The 26872-nt window shown below is 43.0% G+C and overlaps 1 protein-coding gene across 3 annotated transcripts in view; it reads left to right on the top strand.

The window, feature by feature from the left end:
• MAP2K5 (mitogen-activated protein kinase kinase 5) overlaps positions 1-26872 on the top strand; it is a 127401-nt gene that overhangs the window by 94530 nt on the left and 5999 nt on the right. For all 3 annotated transcript variants that reach the window (XM_027644474.1, XM_027644473.1, XM_027644475.1), the window contains 2 exons: positions 11469-11530; positions 13828-13873. In XM_027644474.1, the coding sequence (XP_027500275.1) occupies positions 11469-11530; positions 13828-13873 (108 nt within the window). The remainder of the gene's footprint in view (positions 1-11468; positions 11531-13827; positions 13874-26872) is intronic.

Here is a 26872-nt window from a genome sequence, read left to right as displayed (position 1 = left end):
TCTTTTCCAACCTAAGGGACCTTCTGGCAGCTTTCACATCTTGTCCTCAGGATTAGGATTGCTCCAGTGTTCTCAGAAAAACTTTAAGGAACTTTGTGCAGCCTTTAAACATCCAAGTGCTGAGGTAACTTCAACATTAGCATTTTGAGATGTATTTTAGTTTATTTTGTGTCCCTCAGCTCGCCACAGAACCATTATTCTCTTGAGCTGGTGGTTCAGGATGTGCTCTGTGTGTGTGGGTACGTTAAGGCTCAAGGTGACAGAGCACATTTCAGCTGAAAGTTCTTTAAGTGCCACTGGCTTTGTTTTGAACACACTCGATGTCTAAATGGAACTCGCCTTCCACAACATTTAAAGCCCGGGGGAAGAGCAGAATGGATGGGCTCTGTAGTGTAGTTTGCTCTGTGTGTATTGTTAGGAGGTCATTTAATAAGATATATAATGTTTAGGTGGTGGCTGCCACACCTGGAAGTGCGAATTCTCGGCCTGACGGTGTCACAGAGAACATTTATATTAAAGGGGTTTTCTGAGCTAGCTCCTGGGTAGTGCTGACTTTAACAGCTCCTCCTGCCTTGTGTACAGAGACTTTAGGGCAAAATGTGTTTAACTTGTGACTATTCTGGGGTTTTTTTTCTTCTGTAAGAAGGGGAATGGCAGGAGGACCTGCTTGTGGGGGGAAGTCTCTGTGCTCCTGATATTACTCAGCTGTTGTTGCCACCATGAGCACCGAGGATTAGAAATGCTTAGTGTTGTAAGACTGATTATTTTGGGTCAAATTTTGCCCTTGGCTCTGAGGAGGTCCTAAAACTCACAGGAGGAGCAGGGCCCCTCTCCTGCTTCGCTACGGGAAGCCCCTGATACTGGTGCAGAATTCCCCACCTGCCTCGATGACGATCAGAGCAGCAAGGGATGATCTGTAGGTTGCCTTTTCCAAACAGATGGGGCACAGCAGTGCTCCCATCATGGCAGGGCTTCTGGGTGAGCCACAGTGTCACAGGATAAGGGAGCAGCAGATCTGCCAGGGTGGGATCAAGCTGCCTCAAGAACCTGCAGTCTCCACATGGCTTCGTGCCACGGTGGTAATTTGTAGAAATTGTTGCAAAGTTGAAAACTGGGTGTTTTTTTCCAGGTCTCTTCACATGTATTTTGTTTGTTTGTAGTTTATATATTAATATTTCTCATGTGAGGGAGAATGATTTGGACTTTTTGGCTCCTGAAATTATGAACCAGCTCCATGGAAGGGAGCATTTCTTGAAATTGGGTCTTACCCCAGTCCTTCCCCCTGGACCCAGCTGAAAACTCTAGAGCCTGACACAGGAGGACCTAAAAATGGTTTAAAATGATGAAATGGAGACCATGATTCTTTCTAGTAGTTGCTTGTTATATTGGTATTCATTGGGTTTTTCGAATTGTTCCATCAAAATGCAGTAGGAATCCAAGTTAATGTTCATTCATAATCATTAATTCATGGGATTAATTAAATTCAGCTGCCCAGAGAAGCTGTGGCTACCCCATCCCTGGAAGTGTCCAAGGCCAAGTTGGAGGAGCTTGGAGCAACCTGGGACAGTGGAAGGTGTCCCTCCCCATGGCAGGGGGTGGAACTGGATGAGCTTTAAGGTCCCTTCCGACCCAAACCATCCTGGATTCTGGGATTTTTCAGTGATTGAACTAGTTAAGAGGTTGTTTCTCTGTTCCTTAACTATCTTTAACTTTCCTCAGACTCTGTAAGATGGCATACTATGGAATCAAAACTGTCCATGGAAGTTTTTAGATGTTCTTCACAGTGAGATTTTTGGAGCCGGTTTGAAACTCTTGGTAAAATATATAAGATGTGGTGGGTCACTTTGGCAGCTTAAAAAACCTGTTTGTTCATTTTCTAGGACCCAAATTTACTTTCAGCAATTCTGCAGGATGAATAAGGGATTTGAGAAGCAGGAGAACTGAACAAAAAAAACCTCAGGCAGGGGGGGTTCTTCTCAAATCCCAGCAAACTGTGCCTGATGTTTGTTGTTAAATGGTGTTATCGGGCTGTTAATGACATCGGTTCTGGGATTATTTTTTAATGGCAGAATTAGTGTTGGAGCTTTGTGTGAATAGGGAACACGCCTGCCAGAACCTTTATTTTTTAACATGTGGTGACTTATAGTGAGATCTGATCCAGCTACAAATAAGACACGCTCATTTAAGCAAGTCCTAATTGGAGCAGCATCTCCCACCATGACAAGATTCCTGCTCCTGGTCCAAAGATGAGGATGCACTCGTTGGTAATGGAGTTCATCCTGCCACAGCCAGCAATAAAGGCAGGCTGCTGTTATTTGAGAGCTGAGAGTCATTTAATATTCCAGCACTCAACTGAGTTTGTCTCCAACTCCAGGAAATGCTGCATGGGAAGCGCTGAGCAGCGCAGATGATTCCCATTGGGAAGGACACGCGTCGCTTACTGTGCGTGCAGCCTTTCCAGAACACTCCTGCATGGAGGGGAGTGGAGTCAGGCTGGAAGCAGGAGCCGCTGCCTGGCTTGGAAGATGTCCTAGATGTTGTCCTATCTCTCATGGTCATGCAGCCAGAGAATTTGCCATGGAACAGGATTGTGCTTCCCAAGCACGAGGTGCAGTTTCAGGAAACGGTGGAAAGTTTTTGTCTCGGAATCTGTTCCAGATGATCATTTGGAAATGCAAACCACAGAGCCCCTGGAGCAGCTGGGGGGGCTCAGCCTGGAGAAAAGGAGGCTCAGGGGGGACCTTCTCACTCTCTAAAACTCCCTGACAGAAGGGGGGACCTGAAGGGGGGGGGTCAGGCTCTGCTCCCAGGGAACAAGGGACAGGAGGAGACAGGGGAGGGTCAGGTTGGATATCAGGAAGAATTTCTTCCCAGGGAAGGTGATTAGACATTGGAAGGGGCTGCCCAGGGCAGTCCCCAGCCCTGGAGGTGTTGGGAAAACATGTGGATGGGCACTTGAGAACAAGGTTTAGCGATGAGTTGGCAATTGGGAGTTGATGATCTTAAAGGTATTTACCATTCATTTTGGTTTCAAAGCTGCCATGGTTTGTCTCCCTGCAGTGGTAATTTAACTGTTGCTTTTGGTTTATTTGCTTTTAATTGTATTGAACTAAGGAGGAAAAGAACTCAGTTTTTGTCTGTCAGTTTTAGGTAAGTTATTTGAATGTTTGGACAGTGTTCTCAGGAGCAGGGGTGGGATTGTTGGGGTGTCCTGTGCAGGGCCAGGAGTGGGACCCTGATCCTGATGGGTCCCTTCCAACTCAGGATATTCCATGATTCCATGATTGTATTATTCCAACTACATTAGAAGCTTGGGGGGGAAAGGCTTTCAAGAGCAAATCCCGTTTCTTACAAATAGGAGGCAGCATTGCAAAACCTGCCTGTTTTAAGGAGTCAGGCAGAAATTGAGAAGGAAAATTAATTAGTTGTCCTCACAAATCCTTACCCTGATAGCTTCATGAGTAAGTAGAGAGAAGCTTTCCATGAGTTTCTTGAGCATTTCTGTTAAGTGCCCCCACAGAGATACTCGGTCTCACAAGACTGCAGTTTAATCTAGCTCAAGGACTTTCCAAACTCCACAAATCAAAGACCTCTTTTTTTTTCTTTTTTTTTTTTTGTCTCTTTTTAAATCCTTACTCTAGAAACATTCAGCAGCTTCAGTTAAGGCTGGTGGGGTGCTAACGCCGAGCTGTGAAGCATTTCAGTGGCAATGTATTTTCCAGTTTTCCTCTGGAAAAAAATTAACTTGATACATGTAATTTGTAGAGTTGTTTCTAGTGGGTTTTTTTACACGGTTAAATATATCCCTCCATTTATTGCTATGGAACAGCCTTAAAAATTCACAGGATGTTCAGCTTGATCAAATAACACGATGAGTGTTTCCTCTGGAGTCCTGAATTCCTTAACCTTCCACATCAGTGCTGCATTTCGCTCTTGCTATAAATGAAGTAAAAAACTCCAAAGGCTCAGAGTGAAGCGAGATCTGATTTTTTTTTTCTTTAGGAGTTTCACAGGTGTTGATTTAAATGCATGAAACCTGAAAATTTGTGGAGTTGTGAATATTTCCATAGGATATACACACATATCTGTGTGTGTGTGTGTGTGTGTGTGTGTGTGTGTTCCCAAACCCACCATAATTTGTCCTGTGTTAAGTTGGTTTAGGGTATAGTTTTATGGAGACAGAAACTGTGACCTTACTAGTGTATGAGATTCAGAGACTTATATAGGAACAAGGTAAAACCACAGGTAGGAATTGCTGAATAATTACCTTTAGACCAACCTGAGCAAGAACCTTCCCAAGAGGGCAAGCTCATTTAATGGTTCCTAAAACTCAATCTTGTGGATGTCAATGGTCATGCTTGATTATTTGCAGCAGTGTTTTATGAAAAAGCAATAAAAATGCATCGGGAGGGTACAGAGGAAGGAAGGGAACAACAAATGGGTTTAGTTTTTCCCGGGGTCCCCTCGGTGTGCGCAGGTAGAGGCCGCGTTTCACGCTGCGGTGCCTCAGCTATTTGAGATGTGTTTGAGATGTGTATCTACCCAAACACTGCCGTGCTCTGCTGCCTTATGATCGACCAGAGACCGGCAAGGAGAGGCAGAAATTCCTGCATTTGTTTGAGAGAAAAAGCAATTACAGTTCCAGCTAAAGGATTAACCTGTTTTTCCCGGCTTATTGCCGGGCCCTTCCGAGAGCCCCAACAACAGGCGAGGGGGAGAAAATGCCTCGTCCTACGCTCTGGATTGTTCCTGATCTTAATTACACTCCTCCACTTCTTCCCTTCCCTCTTCTGGGCTCTCAAAAATAGCCCCCAAGTAGCAAAATCTGCAGGAGTAACAACCAAATAGCCCCAAGTACCCACTGACTTATTTAACTGAGAGCGTCCACACGTGTTCCCGACCACCGGAGGTTACTGATATTTCCAGGAACTTTGGGAGCAGGGAGCACTGCTGAGAGAATAGCTGGTCCTCACGTGATTTGGGGTGTTAAAGGTAGGCTGAGTGTTTTGGTGGATAAAACACTGGCCTTTCGACCTTGGTTCCCATCCAGCTGGAGATCCAGAAATAAATGAGTTTTCCTGCTGCCACTCGGATCCCGGCGGACAAAACTTCACACCGAAATGCCCCCGCGTATCATTTGTCACATTTGGCACCTGCTACTAAGAAAAGAGCAAGAATTGACCTGGTGCTGAGGTGTAATCATCCCTCACCTTCCTGCTGGGGGCGGGAGCAGGATGGGGACAGACCCAGAAACGCTTTCAAGTCGGGGCCTCTGAGCCACCTCCAGCCACCGCCGGCTTCTGCCAACTTGTTATTTGTTGGAAATCACCTGCCATTAGGGTTGTGCAAAGCTTTGAAGTAGATTGGCTAGAAAGGCAGAAATGGATTTTTTTTGTTGTTGTTTTATATATATATTCTAGGAATGCTGTGGAAGAAAGTTGTCCCTGTAGGAGTAAATCTGAAGTCAGAAATGGATTTTATATATATATATATACACACATATTTATATATATATTTTTTATATATTAAATATATATATTTATATTTTTATTTATTTTATATATATATATAAAAAAAATCCAGAAGAGTTGTCCTACTGTGAATAAATTTAAAGTCAGAAATGGATTTTATATATATATAACATCCTGGAAAGTTGTCCTAGTAGGAGTAAATCTGAAGTCAGAAAAAGATTATAGATAGATAGATAGGTAGGGAGAGAGACAGACAGACAGACAAAATCTTTTTTTTAGGAATGCAGTGGAAGAAGTTGTCCCTGTAGGAGTAAATCTGAAGTCAGAAATGGATTTTATATATATATATATATAAATATGTATTTATATTTTTATATGTTTTTAATATATATATATATATATAAAATCCAGAAAAGTAGTCCTACTGTGAATAAATCTAATGTCAGAAATGGATTTTATATACATGTAGCATCCTGGAAAGTTGTCCTAGTAGGAGTAAATGTCAAGTCAGAAAAAGATTATAGATAGATAGATAGATAGATAGATAGATAGATAGATAGATAGATAGATAGATAGATAGACAGACAAAATCTTTTTTTAGGAATGCTGTGGAAGAAAGTTGTCCTTGTAGGAGTAAATCTCAAGTCAGAAATTGGTTTTATTTGTATATATAGATATCTTTTTTAGGAATGCTGTGGAAGAAAGTTGTTCTTATGGAGTAAATCTCAAGTCAGAAATGGGTTTAGATATACATATCTCTAAAATCGGGAAAGTTGTCCTAGTAGGAGTAAATCTGAACTCAGAAATAGATTTTAGATAGATAGATAGATAGATAGATAGATAGATAGATAGATAGATAGATAGATAAACTCTTTTTTTAGGAATGCTGTGGAAGAAAGTTGTCCTTGTAGGATCATATCTGAACGTGTCCAATACTGTCATTTGCTGGTCTCGTTGTAACCACATTTGTTACCTGTAATTGCACTTGGCAGCATTTCTGGTGCATCTAACACTTGTCGGTCTAAAATGAAAAATCACTGTTCAGCCACAGAGTAAAATACAGCTCCTACAGAAAAGTAAATATATTTTTTGAAAGCTTGAGCAGAAGAGAAACCGGAGTGCATAAAAATTCTTTAATCCTGGAGATTTTGTGGGCTGAAGTGCTAAGCCAGAAATGCTTTGTGAGGCACAGACATTATTTATTAAATAGTGCCATTTCAGCATCAGTAGAGGAGTTGCAGAACAGGAGTATGTGCCCAGAGGAGAACATAATTCCAAAGGCAGGGAATGCTGGGGAGGCCCAGAGGAGAGAGGAGCTGGAGTTTGGTTTGCTGGGTTCTGGTAACTTCCCTCCTGTGGCCCTGGAGCCACAGGACCATGGCAGCTCCTTCTGCACGAGTGCTGCAGAACAGCAGGAGCCGTGGGGAGTGGGGAAATTTAACCCTTCCCAGACAGGGAGCCAGCACAGGAGAGGGGATAAAACCTGTTTGCACCCAGACCCACTGGGAATTCCAAGCTTTGGTGCCCTACAGAGTTCCTCCAGGGATGTGTTGGTGACTCTCGTCTGTCGTCCCACAGGTTTGCTCTCCCTGAGCTGAGCAGAGATGCTGGAAATAAATCGTGTCCAGCAAACCCACAAAGATGGATAAGGAATCTTCCCCCTTTTTTTTCTGCCCAGTTTGGAGGTTTCCCAGGATAAATTCTGGCCCTGAAGGAGGAGGGAGGAGGAACATGGGTTTTTGGTTGGGGGCTTTGCCGTGTCCGCCCTGAAGGTTTTAGGGAGAAAGCTGAATTTGCTGATTTTCCTGTTAATAGGGAGGTTCTGGGCTTTCTCCTTCAGAAAGGATGTGAGAAATCTCAGCCTTCCAGTTGTTTTGAGAAAATATTTCACTCTCAAGAAATTATATGTTGGGGGTAAGACCCTGAAGGTGTGTAGGGCCCGGGATCTTCAGGTGCATATTGGCAGACCTCCAAATTCGTTGACATGAGAATGTTTTCCAAAAAATCAGCAGCTCCCAGCTGTATCTGTTGAATGTGCTTCTTGAGTTTATCCATGTAAACCTTCAAGCTGGACAGAAAAAAAGGGGGAAGTTGCCTTATCCATGTTTATTTGTGTGTTTGCTGGACATTATTTATCTCCTGAGCTTCAGTAGCATCTCTGCCTCTGCTCTGCTTGGGCAGAGCAAACAGAGCAGGAGACCTTTCAAATAGTAGGTTTGAGAAGCAGGTGAGGATAGTACTTGGATGTGTAATTCAAGCTCTTATTGCAAAGGTTCCAGAGGATTGGTTGGCTTCTGGACACGCTGCTAGGTGGCTCACTCTTCCTTTGTTCAGAAAAAAAAACAAGATACAGATCCTAATGTTATTGCTGCCTTCAAAAGAGAGGGATTTGGGAGGGATTGCTCAGTATTCTCATTCTCAGGTCTTCATTTAGATAATGTGGCTTCCCCTGACTCCATGGAAGTCAATAAGGTTTATCCCAGAGCCTTGGCACTCTATAAATTAAATATTAGGGGCAGTGTTTGAAGTTTAAAGCCCTCCCTCCTCCTGCTGGCTCAGATTTTCTGCCGCTGTGCTTTTTCCTTTCTGCCTGAGCACCTTGCTGACAAGTGCTAATAACAAAATGCCAAGAGAGGGTCCAGTTGGAGTTACCACACATTAAACATTCTGAACTTGTCCTTTTGCTCATAGATTGTGCATAATTAATAATTAAACGGTTTCAGTTGTAATGGGTTGACCTCCTTGAACTGTTCATTACTCACAAGGCAAAGGCATCACTCAAACTTTTTTTCCTCTTGCCCTTCCCCGGTCTCGCTCTGTGTGCACAGTTGGGCTGGTTTGGAGAAAGCAGAGACTGATCTTGTCTTCTCCTGCAGCAGATCCCAGTTATGGAAATGTTGCTTGGATGCTTAGGGAAGCTTGGGAATAATGGTGCATTGACCTTTACCACTGTTTGTGTCTTTCCTATCATTTTAGCATCATCCCCAGTATCAAGGTCTTCCTGATACTGGTCAAAAGATATAGCAGTTACTGAGAATGAAAGAACCATTTCCCAGTTTAAATTGAGTACATCTATTCTTCTCTCCCTTAAAATCTTGGGGTTTTACTTTCTTTCCCTCTTCAGTGTGATTTCATGGGGCAGGTGGGGAAAATAAGGCAGGTCATGAGAGTGCAGCTGGACATTCCCTGTGGTTACATCAAATGTGACTGTATTGCTTGGTAGAGAAATGTAGCTTTGCTTTATTTCCTTATATTCCCATCTCTTTGAGTGTCAGACAACATCTGGGGAACCTCAGGATACAATACAGGATGTATTTGCAGATCCTGATACTTGAGCAACCTGGTCTAGGGGGAGGTGTCCTCGAGATTCAGCCTTGACCTCCTTGAACCTCCCAAAAGGCTTTCAATTTTTCAGGCTAATGTGCAATGAAATTGAGTGTGCCCAGTCTAAAATGCTTGGGATTAAAGCATCTTGTTTCCATACCGAGATCCAGTGAGTGTTCATGTCCACCCTTCCACCCACAATCTTTTCCTGAGCTCCCGAGAGCAAACCAACCGAGGCACGGCCGTGGCCAACAGGGCTACAGCAGTCCAGCATGGGGTGGAAATACCTGCACTGAATGGAAAAATGTGCCCCAAAAAAAGGAGAAAAATAGGATTTAACATTTACTTTCACCCAGGTGAAATTTTGTCAGGCAGGAGCCCCTTGTCTCTGGCTGTGCTGCAGGACAGGAGCTGTGTCGTCCAGGGTTTTGTGCCGACGTTGGAGCTGCTTCTCCCCTTTGCCTGCATGAGCCCATAGGGTTTGGATAACCAAAGCAGGATGCTGGTGGCTCCAGAGCAGCTCACCAGCTTCTCCTCCCCTCTCATAATGAGGTTTCACTCGATTATGGGTCTGTCATCTCCTGTGAATGCAGAAATTATCACCTCCCAAATGAGTGTGAAGTGCCGCTGCCCATCCCGATCCCCAGCGCGGCCCAGCCAAGCTGGCAGCCCTGTCACGGGCATGTTTGCCTTGGAACCAGCTCCTCACTTGCATTTTACTTAAAATAACCAGCAGGGATGGATTGCTGGGCAGAGCCAGTTCCCCAGGGAACGGCCTCCCATGAGCTGTGATATGTGCCTGGAGTATTTCCCACCTGTCCTGCTTTGGGTCCATCCCGGTGGCTTCAGGTGGGAGCCCAGGAAGGCTGAGCTGGGCAGGAGAAGAGGATGGTGGGGAGAGGCAAAACCTGCTGGGCTCCATGTGAGCAAGGTTGGCAATTTCTGTATTAATCTGGATAATTTAGTTCTTTGAAGTGGAGAAAGTTTAATTGCACTGCTGATTTCCTCGTGTTGCTTCCACTCTCCAGCACAAACCCTCCTCTTATTGCTGTCATTTATAAGTTTGGAAACAATAACCTCTCCTTCACCCGGTCTGAGTTCAAAGAGAATTTGGGCATGTTCTATCAAACAGCTCCCTGTATTTAATAGAAGTCTTTGAAAATTGTAAAGCAATTTTGCCTTCTCCTTTTCCTCCTCGGTTACTTTTGATTGAATTGTATTTTCCAGCAGTTTCCAATTGTTCGAATTGGAAACAAAGCCTTAATAAGAGTTCTAGTTAATTTTCTGTCTTGTAATTACCGATCTCATTTTTCTGATAATTGGCCACAGCAATTATATGTATATTTACTAATCACATAGGAGGCTCTGCAGTCGTGTCTATCTGCCACCATTGATAATGGCACACACATTGCAGAGGTGCTTTTATCATCTTCTTTTTTCCACTACATCAAAGCTATTTCCTCGCCTTCCCCATAATGAATACATGCATGCATTTGACACAGTTGTGTGCTAGAGAAATTGTTTGGCTCCCACCAAATGCTGCACGCTCCGAGTTTCTTGCCTGCAGCGCTGGAAGGTTGTATGTAATGATATATTGCTCATCCAAATGGCCAAAGCACTCCAAAGCACAGTGAGATTAAAATAAGTCATTCCTTTGTTAATTTAAATAGGTGCATGTATCATACTTTGCAGGGTACTTTGTGGAGGGATGTCAGGGAGGAAAAAAGACGCCGAAAGGTATTTTTAATAGCAAATGAGAATAGATGAGAATGGAGTCATTTGCAGCTGCGTGTTTTATGTGGCTCTCTTGTTCCAACTGTAGGTCTAATGAGATGACACTGTTAAAGTACTCTGCAGTGTAATTTCATTACATCCTGAGCTGTTACACTATAAACACAGTGGAGCTCTCTGTCATTCTTGGAAAAACTCCTAAATTCGTAAAGCCCTTCTTTGCAAATGGTGCTGTTGTTTGTTCCCTGTTTGGAAGCTTTTTTTTTTTTTTTCCCCTCTCTCTTATGCTCTTAATTCTCTTTTTTTTATTTTTTTTCTTTCCTGAATACTGGCTGGTTGTTTTCTACCCCTAGCCTGATACATTTTTTTTGCTTTTAAAAATTCTTTTGCCTTTTCAGTCCTGCTCAGACAGCATATGAGGACAGGCTCTAAAATGAATAAGTGTAAATAAACATGAGTGTAAATAAATAGCGAATGCAGGGAAAGAAACAAAGGTCAACACAAGAATAATTTCACAGCTCTTTGTTAATTACAAGACCATTTGTGTGTTACTTAAATAATCATTAATTTCTCATTTACACTTTCCCTACCTTCCTTTTTACCCTGTGGCTATCATTGTCCTTTTTTCACCTCCCCTCAGTGTCTTTCCACATGTTTTTACCCATTGTGTAATACTCATTAGTTGAAATTCAGTGTTTTATAACACGTTTCTCCGAAGAATTTGTACCTTTCTCCCTCAGATTCTCGGTGTGAAACGGGGGCTTCGTGGTTATTATTCCTCGGGGTGGGGGTTTTTTTGTGGGTTTGTGTTTTGTGGTGGGTTTTTTTTGGTTTGTTGTCGCTGTTTTATCGCTCTCCTAAAAAACAAAAACCACAAAAAACCAACAAAAATTCTCTTTTTTTTGCCTCGTGCCTGCGCTCCTTGTTCCGCTGCAATCCCAGGAATCGCCGGTCCTTCCAGCCGGGGAGTTCTCGGAGCCATTTGTACACTTCATCACTCAATGGTGAGCTCAGTTTGCAAACATGCCATGCCCTGGATGTAAATGATACATGTCATTAACTCCACAGCTCCCCGAGACCTTATGGCTTTCCTTGCATCCTTTCCCAGAGAACAGGGACTTGGGGGCCTTGGGCAGATGGGGCAGCAAAGCTGAGCAAACTGTTTAAATTATGTAAACGTTATTTACACAAAGGGTCGTAAAAGTACTTACAAGGGGGTTATTTTTTTATTTTTTTTTATTTTTTTTTTAGTCCCTGTTTTAATAAACCCTACCCTGAACGTGGGGGCTGAGACTCCCAAGAATTCATCGAGGGTAGGGGGAAAGACTCAGCAAAAACTCGTGTATAATATCATCAGTCAGTGCTTTTAGAAATATTTCTTGTAAAATTGCCTCGATATTTAAGAAGGCAAGAGGCCTTGATGAATTCATTGGCTTCTCAGTAAGTAATTTTTACTGAGGGTCGTGGTTTAAAACACACCACTGGGTATATTTTCTGTCCTTAAAACTGAATAGTTCATTGAAAACCTTTTAAATTAAAGGAGAATTGGGGAGAGGAGGAGGTTGTAGAATAAAGAATACGGTTCTTGAGTGACTAGAGGATACAAATCCTGAGGGTAGGACATCCAAAAGAAGCAAAGTGAAGGGAAAAAAATCCCATTTTAGCCTTTACACTACCCTGAAAAGAAAATAAATAAAGGGCAGGCATTAATGTACAGCAGAGAAATAAGCTTGAATTTTGGAAAAATAGGATGTGTTTGAGGGAGAAGGGTCTTTTCTGTGACTGTGCACAGCCAGGGCTGGATGCTCAGCTGTGCTAAATGAGATGGAGCCATCCCGGTGTGGGGGAGAGGGAATCCTGCTCCAGGGATGTGTCCTGCTCCAGGGATGTGTCCTGCTCCAGGGATGTGTCCTCCTCCAAGCCCCACACGGAGCTATAGGTTGGACTCTGTATATTTGGGGTTCTCTACCATATTTTGGGGCCGCTGCAGCGAGGGTGACCCAATAACTCTGAATTTTGACTGGATAATATAGAAGAAAGTACCTCTCAGGCCTGTAACAAATCCAGGCACAAAAAGCAGTCTGATGATCAGTTAATTAAAGGAACTAAATAATTAAAGTTTGTGTAACAGAGGCCTCAGTTTTCAAGAGTTTCAGCTTACAGAGGCCGGGGCTGTTCGGAGGGTTCTGCAGCACAACCGCTGCCTGTGGAGCTCCACGTTTGGATCCTCCCCCCAAAAAATTGATGACAGGCCTTTTAAAAAAAAAAAAAAAAAATTGAGGCAGAGGGAGGGATAACCTGTGTTAAAATTTCCACAGATGTCAACCTGAAGCATAACTGATGGTGGTTAATAGCCTTGTTTTCCCCGGGGACGCAGCTACTTTGGACTGTCAGATTAAACTGCTACCTCAGACAGCTTGTGGTACTTGATTATTTGAGGGGCTTGTAGTTGTTTGGAAGGTAAATTGTGTCCTTAATATCTCCAGTTTACAGCACAAATCACCCAGTATTTTCTATATGATGTTATATTAGCTGTGCTTTGCAGTGGGAGGAATTACTGCTTACAAAAAGCAAATAATATGAAAGTGTATATTATTTAAGCAATCAGTTGCTAATAACCATGAGGGATGTCAAGTGAGCAGCATCCCAGACTTTATGCCAGTTATGCCATAAACCCTGGCTGCTTGGATTCAATCCAATTAGTCAGTAGGCAGCTCCTGATGGTCACCTCTGTGCCACGTTATTGTGTTCCTCCATGCAGCTCAGCACAGCCTTCAGGAGCTAATTGCACCTGTTGCATGGAAAACTAGGACTGTTTGGATGAGAAACATGATCTTATAAACAGGTTAATGCTGGGTAATGAACTATCACCCTGCAGGGTGATGGAAATAAATGGGAAAAAATGAAGGTAGAAACCCCAGGGTGTTGCATGTGCTCCCGAAGCTGTTCAGTGGTGGAGTTGAGTCTCCGACCTGTTTGGATAATTCTTTGTGTCATAATCCCCAGAAAAATGGGAATCAGCTCTCCCTGTGCCTTCTGAGCTGACTGGATTTCAGTGATCTCTGTATTTATACACTTTCCTTGGTTACAAACGTCCTCCATCCCACAAGGGAAGGCTGGGAGGGAGGGAAAAATCCATATATATTTTGACCAGTCTTCCATCAGCACCTGATAACGTTAAAAAAAATACATCAAATTTCACTCTGTGATAAAAGAGATATAAAAGATAATTCAATATTTAAACATGTAGAATAAATGAGCAGTTGCTTTTATTTTATATTTATTGTGTTGTATGACACAGCATGAAGAAGCAGCCAAAGGAGAGACCAGCACCTGAAGATTTAATGGTAAGTGAAAACTCAATTTTCACTTCAGTCTGTGAATACCTTTTATTCATTTGTATAGAAGTGTGTCTATTTTTTTCCTGCATTTTTCAGTATGTACAGATTTCAATCTAAACTCTTTCTGGCTTGTGCAGCAGTTCCATATTTACAGAGGACATCCAAAACAAAGGTGGAATTATGATTCCACTGAAGCTGTTGGGTATTTTGCTGTTCACTTGTGATTTGGGGAGCTCACAGAGAACTTTCACAGCCAGTATCAAGTTTCAATCAAAACCATTTTGATGCTTCATACACTTTTTTTTTCCCTCAGTTTGTATGTCCAGGGATTAGAGCTTAATGTAGGTCACTCTTTGTCAGCACTTCCCATCTTAACCTTTCATAATGTGAAGACTGAAAACAGAGGATATGGTCAAAATAGTGTTATTTTAATTAAATGCAGGAGCTGCTGTTTTCACTTAGATTCATGGAAAATGAAATTATATTGGCTGCAGAAGATTGAGTTAATATTTGGCTGTGCTCTGTCCATGGGAGGGTTCTCAGTGTTGGAATCTGAGCTCAGAGACCACTTTTTTTCCGCTGGTAATTGTCATTTTTTCAGGGAGGCAATAACAGGCTACCTGCTCTCAAGCTGGTCCCTTGTGGCTGTGCATTTAGTGCTGTTTTGACTGTTTTTAAGCAGCTAGAAAAACACCATATCAAGCAATTACTACAAATATTTACAGCAATTTATATTGTAGCTAAGAGTCATAATCCCCTCTGACTCACATCGAATATCTTTGATTTTTAAATGTCATTACTTTTCTTCATGTGCTGCTTCCTGTAACTTGGAGCCTTATGGAAAATCATCATATTTTCTGGGGATGAAGTATCTAGGAATAATTTTAGCATAGGAATAATTTGAATGTAGGAGTAGTTCTAATGGATTTTAACAAGATAAAGTCACTTGTGCATCCTCTCATTTCGTGCTTCCACGCTGGGAGCTGCAAGTAGAATAAACAAGTGTTTCTGTTGCAGCTATTCTCTAGTTAAAGGCTAATCTCTGAAGATGCCCTGGGGCAGGTATCTCACAATCCTAGTCTCAGCTGAGATCCTGGTTAGGGAAGTATTTAACTGTGAATCTAATTTTAAGGATATTAACTTCACCAGATCCACATTTGCAGTCAGGTACCTACTTAAAACACCTCAATAAAATGAGGCTTCGAGTTTCTCAGAGCCCCTCCACTTTGAGGTGGTGTCTCCTACCAAGGGCTCACCCACCCTGCCTGATTTTTGTCCTTTTTTTTTTTTTTTTTATTAACTTTTGATGGTTGGGAAAATTCTTGCAGTTAGTCACATCTGAGAAAACTTGGAGCAGGTTCTGGAGATGTAGACACATTTACCTCGTGCACTATTCTGCCATGGCTGGGTGGCTCAGCTATTAAAACAATGGAATGGGGGTTCATAAAAACCTCTATCTGTTTGTAAATGCACGTTTGGGTGATGCAATAGGCCTGCCACTTATAAATAAAACATCTGCAGATCCACAGACCCCCATAAGTATATATGTATGTTTGGAAGCAATAACACCACTCCAGGGTGTAGAGCCATAAAAATGAGGCCAAAGGGTGAGTGCCTGCAGTACCAGGGAAGTGCACAGATTTATCTTTACAACTACATGCCCTGGAGTGTGCTAGTCCCCCTTTTAAGGAGGTGTTTTGTAAAATAATTTTGAAATTCCAGCAGCTCTAGAAGGAGGGAAAAAAAAAAAAGAAAATAATAAAAATAAGCGTTTCTACTTTTTAAACAAAATCTTTTGTTTAATGCATTTTCCCCCCGCCTCGTTCTGCTATTCAGTGATAAAGGAACTTGTAACAACAAGTAGTAAAATAGGAGGGAAAGTGCTGGTGAAATAAAGCAGTGACCCAGTCCTTGCCTGCAAGACCCTCATCACTGCCCTAAATTCCCTTCTCCATCTTCATGGGCTCCCAGCATCCTGTGCTTTCCTTACCACTCTCACTGTTAGCTCAGGAGTTGCTCACCAGTCAAACCATTTATGTTCTTGCCCTTCCCCAGTCTTTTTTTATTTATAAAACTCACATGCATATGTACATTAGCATGATACGTCTGTAACACACAGATAAACACAGTGTATCTGTACATACGTGGGTGTGTATAAATTAATTTATAAACATCCACTTGAATTTAAAATGTAATAATTTATGTATTGATTAATAATCAGGGCCAGATAATTAATAAACAGGGCCAGAAGAAAAGCTGTTAAATATCACAAAATCATTTAGTTTGGAAAAGACCTCCCAAGACTGACCCATCACCCCCTTATCACCCAGACCAAAGCAGTGAGTGCCACATCCAGTCATTCCTTGAACAAATATCCTCTGAATTCTAGAATTTCTCACCACAATATCCTTCTAATTCCTGGTCATCCATCCCTGAAGCATCCATGTGGTTCTGGTGGATGGATGCAGTGGACAGAGTGATGTAAATACTGGAGGATATACGGAGTGGGTAGAGTGATGCAGATACTGTCAGTGAAATTTTGAATCATTCAAGGTCAGCTGACTTAAATTAGGGTAGGATTCTCCCTTGTTCATTGAATTTTGGGGGTTTTTTTTTAATTTAAAAGCAATGTACCAGCAAGGATAAAAGGTGTAACCCATAATCATCATGAGCTCCAACCAAAGCTGCCTCCCCTACAGACTCCAACCATCCTGGAAGTCACTATTTTGTGACCAGTTTGGTATAATTAAAGACTGAAAGCAAAACGGAGGGAGCAGAACATCAATCTTTTTCTACTCTCCTGATAATCAGGGAATTGTTAAATGCATTTTGAAGAGCTGCCTGACAATACCTGGAGTGCCAGAGTGGCAACTCCACCGGAGCCACGGGGTGACACAGGGATGGATTTGCCCTCTCTGGCATAGAAGTCATTTTCTTACAAAAGTCACAGTTTTGTCAGAAAATAGGGCCAAAGCTGAGGCTGTGTGAAATTCCTGCATAAAGGAATCCATGTGCACCAGGATGAACACCAGGTTTCCATAAGAGCTGGCCCAGATTGGCTTCCTGTATTGATTTATTTTGCTATTTATTTATTCACTCACTGGCCTTTCTTCCATGTACTCATCCCCAAAACAAGATACCATGGAGTTTTCTCTGTTTATACATAATCAACTAATTGTTTCAAAGTATTTCAAGTTAACAGGCTTGTTCCACAGGAGTGAAAAAAAAAAATAATTCAGCAAGTAATGAGAGATTTGTCCATCCAGGGAAAGGAACAGTCTGTAGAATTTACCAGTGGTTGTTCTAATCCTACTCTAAACTTATTCTAACGTGCTGCTCTTTTATCCCCAGTTTGTTCCCTCTTTAGAGAAGGGCATAGAGTCAATTAAATTGAATATATTCCTGTATTAGCACAGGGAAGGCTGCACAACATCTTTGCATGTTCCTCTCTCTTCTCTCCCTCTCCCCTTCCAAGATGAAAATCTCAACAATTCTTCCGTATAAAGATATTTTTTTCACCATGAGCTTCCTTTTTTTTTTTTGTGTAAAACGTGGAGTTTTCTGGCATCCCAGGCCTGGCTTGCAGAGAACTGTGTATATTTAGCAGTGGAGATGTGGCAGCCTGGGTGAGGTTTAAACTCCAGGCTGGCATCCAGGGGCTGGGCTGGCTCAGGAGCTGGGATGTGACTTTATTTACGGTATTTTCCCGAAGCTTTCCATTCTAAGCTCTATTTAATGGAATCTATGCATAGTAAGTAATCAGGTCAGAGAGAAGCAACATCCCCTGTTTGAGATCAATCGCTGGCTAATACTTTATCTAGGCCACTTTATTATCTCATGCTGATTCCATTCCCATTCTCCTCCTCCTTTGTAGCGTGCACTTCAGCTGTGGTAAAAGTACGGATCACATACATATTAAAAACATATACCCATTCTATCTGTATGTAAATGTGGGAGGCACAGCTGGATATTGCAGGAGTTTGATTTACTAATAGTTATTATCTGTTCTAGCTGTTCAGAGGCAAAGAGAGTTGCAGAAAACAAGCTAGCGCAGAAATTGCCTTTATGATATCACTGCCCTGCTTTGGTAATTGTTTAAAATCTCTTCTTTAGCTGGAAGCTTGGTCTTTTCCTTGGCAGATTGGACATGATTTTCAGAAGTGGGGAAGTCTCTCGGTGAGGTTGGTTTTTTGTTGTTGTTGTTGTCAGTGCAGCATTGAACTCTATCGTGCTACATCTGGCTATTTAAAAGACAAGAAATTGTATTTGAAGTACCAAAAGTCAGGGATGTGGCACTTATTCCATTCTGCTTTCCCAGTCTTTAGGATGCTGCTTGGATTTCTCAAGGAAAGATTGGGCTGAGAAAGGCAAAGCTGTAGGCCAAGGGTGCAGTCACCTCCTGCACTTGATTTCTTTTGCACAGATCTAATAATTTTTGTTCAAGTCTCCGAATTTTAAACACGACTATGAGCTTTTCTCCTGTTTTTTTTTTTAAATTTAAATTGCTGGTGCTTTTTATGTCGGTGTTGTGTTCATTTAGAAGGTTGTGTTATAAATTGTACATCATCTGTGTCAAAACCTACTGGAAAATATTCTTTTTTTGCAATTTTGATATTTCCCATTCCTCTGCATCCAGAAATCCCTCTCTCCATTCCAGGAATGGCTTTAGACCAGCCACCCTGATCTTATTAGCTGTAATGGGAGCTTTTTCACATAAATAGTTTGTGTGTTTAAATGTGTTAAGATACGTGTCAAGATGTTACAGGTTCTCAAAAATGGGTTCTGCCTCCCTGTTCCTCCATCTCAAACAAGTGCAGGAAATTAAAAAAGTAGCTGTGTTTTAAGTTGCTATATTTTAAGTAGGTATATTTTAATTAGTTGTGTTCTAGAGGGTCTGGGCAGTAGCACTTCTCACCAGGTAGGGACCATAAAATGGTCCATGTTTGGACCTGTGATGGATGGCTCTGTTTGCAAACATTTAAGGCTCTCCTCTGTCACAACGATCCCAGTTATTCACTCCATGACAAGGAGAAATTCTGACGGACACCAAACACATGCCAGATGTGAAGGAAAGGGCTCTCTCCTGATTTCCCAAGGCAAAAAGGACAGAGCCAAGTTTTAGCTGTTGTAAATATAGAATCATTTAGGTTGGAAAAGGCTTTTGAGATCATAGAGTTCAACCATTAAATGTATATGATAAATATTAAACTGTGTCTTCAGTCTATCAGTTCAGACATACAGTGGACAAGGAGTTCTGGATCAAATCCTGGATTCTTTGGAGGCAATATCAAAATTTATATTGACTTCATTGATGCAAGGATTTCACACCAGAGCTCAGGATGCTCCTGTCACTGTGTGTTCATTATTTTCCTTGCTCAAGGGAGCTTAAGAGGAAAATATATGAATTCTTTCAGGTGGCAGCGTTGCTCGAGCTGTTCCCCACTGAGCTGAAATTGGGAAAGGTGTGTCAGGAGTCTTTCCCCCTTTATCTTTAAAAAAAAAAGAGGGGTTAAAAAGCCATCTCTATCCTTAGGGGTATGAGTTCTTTGTCACTTGAGAAATCAGCTCTTGAAATGGAGAGATACATCCTATCAGTGTCACTAAATCCAGCAATTACAGAAGACTAAGATGGTGACAAGGTTGAGTGGGAGTGGTGGCGTTTGAAGGTGTTGTCTCCATTCCCTGCCTTCTGCACACCCCTTGCTCGTGGGATCACCGAATTTTTACAGCAAACACGAACAACTGACTTTCTAACATGCCCTAAAGCTGCACGGTGTTCTGGCACTTCCCAGTGAAATGTGTAAAGGAATAACTTGGGTTGGCTCGAAGAAGTGTCAAAAATCTGAGGAAATTGGACAAAAACAAACTGGCAACAGCTTAGAGTGATGCAGTTAATATTTTTGGTTGCTCGAGTCTCCTGGGCTTTGCAGTTTAATTTGAGCAAATGTTTCATTTGGCACTTCTGGTGGTTCCGTAGTTCTCCAGGCACAGGGACAAATATTTACATCTCACTCATTTTGGTAGCAGAATTGCAAATCTTTCAATTACTGTGTGTTGAGAAGTTGTGCCTTCGCCTTGTTGATGTTTTTATGTCAGCTGTCTTCCCTACCTATTTCTTTAAAAATATTTATAGAAATAAATCCGTTAACAGTTCCAAAGTAAGAGCCATATCTTTAATTCCCAGCATATTGTCCTTTCTATTCACTCCAAATTCGTCAAAGAATTTGCTCTAAGAGGCAACTGTTGAAATCTAGGTAGGATTTGTATAATGAAATTGGTATTTTAAATGTATTCAGACCCTCTGCATAGATTAAAAAGGCTGGTGCTTGTGCAGTACCAGCTACTTGTGAGTCTCTAGTCCGATTAGCACCTCAGGACACTCCTGCAGTATTAAATAAGAGTAATAATTGCCTATGAATAAGCGGAGTATAAAGCAGGAGATAGAGATATGGCTTCTTAGTGACCTGTGTGCATTATGCCTCAAATCCCTTAATCAGATTTGTGCCGCTTGATTCCTCCATCCGCAGAAATTCAGCTGGAGGATCAGGGCCTAAAGTAGTAAAAAAATCAATTAATACGACTTTCTAATTTGTGCGGTTGACAAAAAGAAAACCCTGCATATAAATAGGGGACATTTTTCTCCTTGAGAGGGCCGCGCTGGAAGATTCTTTTAATTGGATTTTCATTGTGATTGACAGCGTTTGATTATGACAGTAACTTTATTTGGCCGGACTGTTGGAGCCCCCTCGTTCAGGGTGGGTTTTTTTTTTTTTTGCTTCCCATCAAAGCTCCTTTTTCTCCCTGGAATTCCCTCCGGAGCCTCGGTGCCTGTGAAAGAGCCTTTTAGCACCTTTGTTGCCGCCATCCCTGGTGACGATTGGGCCCAGCTGGTCGCGGGGTCGGAAAATGCGCCTCTCACAAAGAGCTCGGCATCTCCCTCCTCTCAATAATTTTAAGAGCCCCAGAAACCTGTTGAGGATTAGAAGTAGCTTTAGATGTGAAATGAGTGTTAAGTATTAGTAATCGGGAGATTAGGGCCCCGGGGACAACGGGAGATAAACAACCGCAATTAAGGCAAATCTGCCAGAGTAAACAAAATTGAGCAGAAACAGATGCCCTCGCCATTTTGGGGGATTGATTGGAGGGCACCGAGGAATCGATTTTTGTCTTGTTTACACTTCCAAACCCCTGTGATAAACTGGGAGGCTAAATATTTCATAGCGCCTGATTTTAGTTAATTTTTCTCGGCGCCTCACGGTGACCAGGCCCGGGCTTGCTCAGCCTTCACAGGGAGCAGCTAATTGCCTATGAAGGGCCCCTGTGTTTAAATGGGCTTGACAGGAATTTAAATTTTGTTTCAATCAACCTCTCTGCGCTCACAGCCTGCTCCAGTTTCTAATTTTTAAATTAAACACGATTATTTTTTTTTTCCCCCTCTATTTTTTTTTTTTTCCGAAGCCATGGCCTCCCCTCCGGAGCCGGCTGCTCGCGCTCCCACCCCGGGAATGCGCGGGTTTATCCAGCCCCTAATTCCAAAACACAGCGAGTGGCAGCCGTGGAAAAGTTCATTGTCCCATAAATGTGCATCTGCCTGCTCGGATTTAATGGGAAAGGCTGGGGTAAACACTCTGCTGGTGTAAATCCGGACTAGAGAGAGACAGGTTTCCACCATTGTGTTAAAATACAGCTCCGAGAATGGAAATGGTGTATGTGGCCTTGGTCATTTTTTCAGTGACCTTGGGAGAGATTCAAAGGAATTTTTTTATTTTTTTTTCCCCAAGCCAACTAGTGGTGATGTATTTTGCCTTCTTTGTGTTTTCAGTGCGTTCATTCCGATGTCGGGTCGTACCTGAGCTTCCTTCACTCTTCACATGAGGGGACTTGGCAGCACTTGATCATTTAATACTTTATTTAGTCCCTTTACCAAACCTGGCAAACACAGGGATGGTGTTTTGCACAGGGATGGTGCCACAGAATGCAGGATGATTGTACAGGTACTTTTAGAAACAAGTTGTTCATTTGCAGAAACTTCATCACAAAACCACTAACGAAGTATGGGCTGTTTCATTCTCCCTTTTTTGCTTCCAGCCACGTAATTTTCTGGGTTTTTTTGCTTTTGTTAATTGTTGTTATGTGTGTGTGTGTGTGTGTGTGTGTATGCACACAGCATTTTCTACTCCAAGCTTTGGGTGAAAAACATTTAGGAGATTGTTTCAGTTTACTTCAGCTTAGTAATTTGCTTTGTAATTATTTTTTCCTGTTAGGAGAAACCAGTGTCTGAAAACTTGGAGAAAACAACTGTTTTCTTGCCCAGTCCAGGGGAACATTTAGTCCCTGTTTGAAGGAAATACTGTACCAGCTTTTAATTTTTGCTATATCAGCTTTTAATTCCTGATGAGCTCTGGTGTGGATGACACTATTCCTGTGCTCTCATGAGCTGAGGACACTTCTGCAGGTGCATGTCCATCAGCATTAGAGTTCAGGTCAGGTGTGCCTTTCTGCTGTGAATCCCCTGCTCTCTCAGAGCCCCCACGCTTTCATTCTCATCACAGACAGGTCTTGAAGCTCATGAATTGAATGGATTTCAAATGAAACCACACCAGAAGATGTGCTCCAGGCACACACCTAATGACATCCAGCTACTAATGGGCGCTGGGCCCACAGACCAGACCAGGGCTGGTCCAAAGTGAAACCTCTTCCATCCCTGAAACGTTGCACCAACCATTTCCCTCAGCAGATCTGCTCCCGCTGTCGACAGCTTGCTAATGTTGACATACTCCATCAGCCTTGGGCCACTCTCCCGATTCCTCTTCTCCAACTCTTCTTAACCTCAGCAGCACTTGCAGAAGTAAAGCTCCAATTATATTTCTGTTGCTTTATTTTTTTTTTAAAGAGTCATAAGAGAACGAAGTACCTTTGCTGGGAGTTGGCTCGTTTTCCTTCGCTGAGCACCACGAGGAGTGCCAAGGACAGTGATCGATTTAACAACAAGTATCAAAAGCAAAACTGCTGTGGAAAGAATGATCTGCAGATGGGCAAATAGACTCCTCTGTGCCACAGCCAAACCCAGAAGTCTGTAGGAAATTTAAGACTGGTATAACAGGAAGGGAACAAATAGCAGACCCATCCATGGATGCACCTGTTGGGTCCTGCAGTAAGAGGGGGTTTGAAGTCAGGTCCATGCTGTGGAGTGGAGCTGCTCTGATTCCTGCTGATCTGAGCTGGAAAATTCCCTCTTGGCTCTTTGGTGATGAGTTGCCAGCTGGACACACCAGTCAAGTGCTCATGGGATCTCTTAGGTCAGTTTTTGGGGCCACCAGCCATCCAAAACTTCAGAATAAGGTTGGAAAAAAGGACTTGAATCATAATAGAAGGATTTGTATTGCTGTTTAAAAATGTGAGTTCAGGGAGACAGCTGCTCTTCAGTTTAAGGGGTTGAGGTTTAAGTTAAGCTGTTCTTCCTCTTGGTCCATCCATTAGGCTTGGGGACTCTTGTCATTTGAAGACAAATTCTGTGAGTTGCAGGAGAGTTTTGGTGCCTCAACAAAACTAAACCAGCTGAAAATCCCTTGCAATTAACTTCATCATATAAGAAGGAAAAGTGTTTCGGTAAAAGTTAATCTATAAATAGATAAATAATAAGGAAAAAAAACCCTGCAAAAAGAATCCTTCTCAAAAAAAAAAAAAAAAAACAAACAGGAAGTATAACTCCCAGGCTTCAGTGCTTGGTTGTGTTATCCATTTATCTTTGCTTGATATGTTTTGTGTCATCTTTTCACTATCTTGCATATCATCAGAGGGATAAAATCATTACTGTGCTAATCTAGGTAGCCATAGTTCTAAGGCTGACCTAGGCTAATCTGCCTTTGCAATTTCAAGAACTATGTTTGACTCCTCTGAAAGTAACCTTAAATTGTAGTCTTGTAAGAATTCCAGAGCTGTATCCTTCACTCCTTCTCCTAATGAGGTTATGACCAAATGCTCATTATAATTGCTTTAGACTCCTTTTAATTTTCGAGCTTATTAATCATAAGAAGAGTTATTTAAAATTGCATAAATTAATCTTAGATTAAAAGCCCATCAAAGCCTCGAAACAATTAAGAATAAGTAGGATTTCCCTGGGGCAGCAAGTTTTATTTTAATAGTGTAGTCAGGTGGATATCAGAACATTGAAGTATGGTAGTGATTAATGTATGCAAAATTTAAATGAGAGTTTTTAAATGGCAAATCTAAATCACATATTGACCTAACTGTAGGCTTTAACTGCATTGTCTGTCATATATTTAAACTGTTTAGTAATCAACAGTTTAATTACAGTGTGTGTTAGGGAGGCCAACAAACAAAACTCCCCATGTCCCGATGCGTGGAGGTGTTCAGCAGGCTGGGCTCTGCTCTTGGCTGTGAGGAGTGAGGAGAGAGCAGGAACTCCAAGGAGACTGGTGATACTTAATTTTCCTCATGGATGTGTTCTTGTTGCTGCATCATCTCCAGAAAACACCAGCTGGACATGGCCAGGTTGGAGAGGGCTCGCTCTAGTGGAAGGTGTCCCTCCCCCTGGAACTGGATGAGCTTTAAGGTTCCTTCCAACTCAGACCATTCCAAGGTTCAATGATGCAACTTTCTGGCCCTCTTTGCCACCTTCACCATTCTCTGAACACATCAGTCCTCTCTGCTCCCCGAGCTGGCAGGAGCTGCAGCTGATGTCCTTATGAGGGGGGTAAATTCTGTGGAAACGTTAAATTCTGGGTGCTTTTTCTTCTGACCTTGGGTGTCCCTGTGCCCTCAGCCCTCCTGTGCCACCTAGAGCTTTGCAGCTCCCACAGACCTGTCAAAGCACCACTGGAAAAGTGAGACAATCAGGGTGACCTGATTGTGGCCTTCCAGTGCCTGCAGGGAGCCTGCAAGAAAGATGGAGAGACACTGTTTACAAGGACCTGGAGTGACAGGATGAGGGGGAATGGCTTAAAACTGTCAGAGGGTAGGTTTAGATCAGATATTAGGAAGGAATTCTTCCCTGTGAGGGTGGTGAGCCCCTGGCACAGGGTACCCAGAGAAGCTGTGGCTGCCCCATCCCTGGAAGTGTCCAAGGCCAGGTTGGATGAACTTGGAGCAACCTGGGATAGTGGAAGGTGTCCCTGCCCATGGCAGGGGGTAGAATGAGATGAACTTTAAGGTCCCTTCCACCCAGGCCATTCCATGATTCTGTGATTCTGTGCTTTTGGCCCCTGCTGTGGGGGGTTTCACTCCAGCGGCAGGCTGAGAACAGGCCCTGGGGATGCTGAGTCCTCCCCACGCACAGTGAGAGGCAGTCCTTGCCCTCAATAGTCGCTGTTCTGAGGACAGGAACCAGGAGACAGAACTGGGCCAGTAAACACTCAGTCCCAGATCAAACACAGCCCTGCAAGTACCTAGAAAAGCAGCTATTTTAGGGTTAAACCTGCAATGCCATCGCTGCAGGTGCCACAAGGAAGAGACAAGGAGGCTCCCGCTGACCTTGCTGCAGCTTTGGGACACAGGGGACATGCTTTCTAGACACACTGAGCCTCCCAGGCCCTGCTGTTTCAAGCACTTCAGGTGCTCACACTTTTCTTTACAGGGTAAAAAAAGCCATCCTAAAACTGCAAAGGGAAAAGAGGAGCTGGAGCAGCCAGATCACACTTAGACAGTGTCTTGCAGAGTCCTTTCACCCCCAGGTGTGTTCTGTGTCTCCGTGGATTAATGGGTGTTCACCCTTCAGATTTTTTGCCCCACTCAAGGCTTAGGAGCTGCCTGGAGCATCCCCTGAGGGTGCTCTGATGCCTTCTGTGCCTGTGAATTAACAATGTTTTGGGAGTATTGGCCTGAGGATTCCTCGCTGCTATTCCTGGCTGTGGGAGCCGAAGTCGGCCGCGTGGAGAGCGAGCTCAGATAATTAGAACACCATTTAGTGTGGCTTGTCCTTGGAGGCAGGAGCTCTAGATGTGAAATCCTCCTCCTCTTCTGGAGGCTGGGGTAGAGTGATGAAATCCTACACATGCTGAGGTCACTGGAGAGGGACACGGGGTCAGTTCAGGGTTACTCAGCACTTCCCAAGTCTCCTGGGAAGTTGTTTCAGCTCCAGAGCTGAGGTTGGTGTTTGTCCTGTTGGAGATTTGACTTGTCTTCATTGTTAAACATGTGAATGGACAAGAATTTCCCCCAAGTAAGTGCCCTCAGTAATTACAAGAGCAATAAACAGCATGGACACCTCAGTAGCAGTGGGAGAACTAATTGGGATCGTCACTGGGATGTGCTGTTGGTCAGCCAAGGTGTGGTATTTTTTGGGATTGTAGGGCTTGTGCTCCTTCTGCCAGCTTGAGGTGAGCTGCCAGCCAGGCCTTCCTGATGTCACATTTACACTGTGGCTTTCCTTTGAACAGAGCACCTGCAGTGGGGGCAGGCAGGGAACATCCCACCTGATCCAGGAGCGTGAGGAATGTCGTGGTTTGATCATGTTTCCCCCTGAGTTAGTGCTGACAGGGCTGGAGTTCTGAGGGGGAGTGACCGGGTGGGAATGGGTGCAGAGGCAAACACAGGTCCCACGTGTCAAACAGGGCTGTGCAGAGCTGGGGCAGAGGATGTTCCTCCTACTGCCAGGGAGGCCTTACCAGTGTCACTGGGGATTAGGGAATGGGAGCAGGTTTCCAGTTTTCATTGTTTTCCAAATAGGTTCCATGTTTATGCAGGAAAAGGTCAGTGTTCCTGCACCACAGAGACACTCAGTGCAGCGAAGCAGCCACGTTCCATTTCTAATATCACCAAATAAACTGCTGCATTTTCCTCAGCCCCCCCTCCTTTAAAAAATGGCATCAGAATTGCATGTTAAGCAGCCAGCGAGCTTCCCTTAGAGCAGCCTGTAGCCAGCAGTAATATTTATTTTCTCTATTTGTTTTAAGCCTGTGAAGACTGTGGTTTCCTCCACACTGTCCTGATGGAGCCCTGACCAGCGAGCGTGCAATGCCCCCAGCCCTAATGTGCCATTAATGA

Source organism: Corapipo altera, unplaced genomic scaffold (genome assembly GCF_003945725.1).
Source record: "Corapipo altera isolate COAL_440 unplaced genomic scaffold, ASM394572v1 50, whole genome shotgun sequence".
Taxonomy (NCBI): domain Eukaryota; kingdom Metazoa; phylum Chordata; class Aves; order Passeriformes; family Pipridae; genus Corapipo; species Corapipo altera.
The sequence above is the reverse complement of the archived record's forward strand: the minus strand, read 5'-3'. Positions and strand labels throughout refer to the sequence as shown.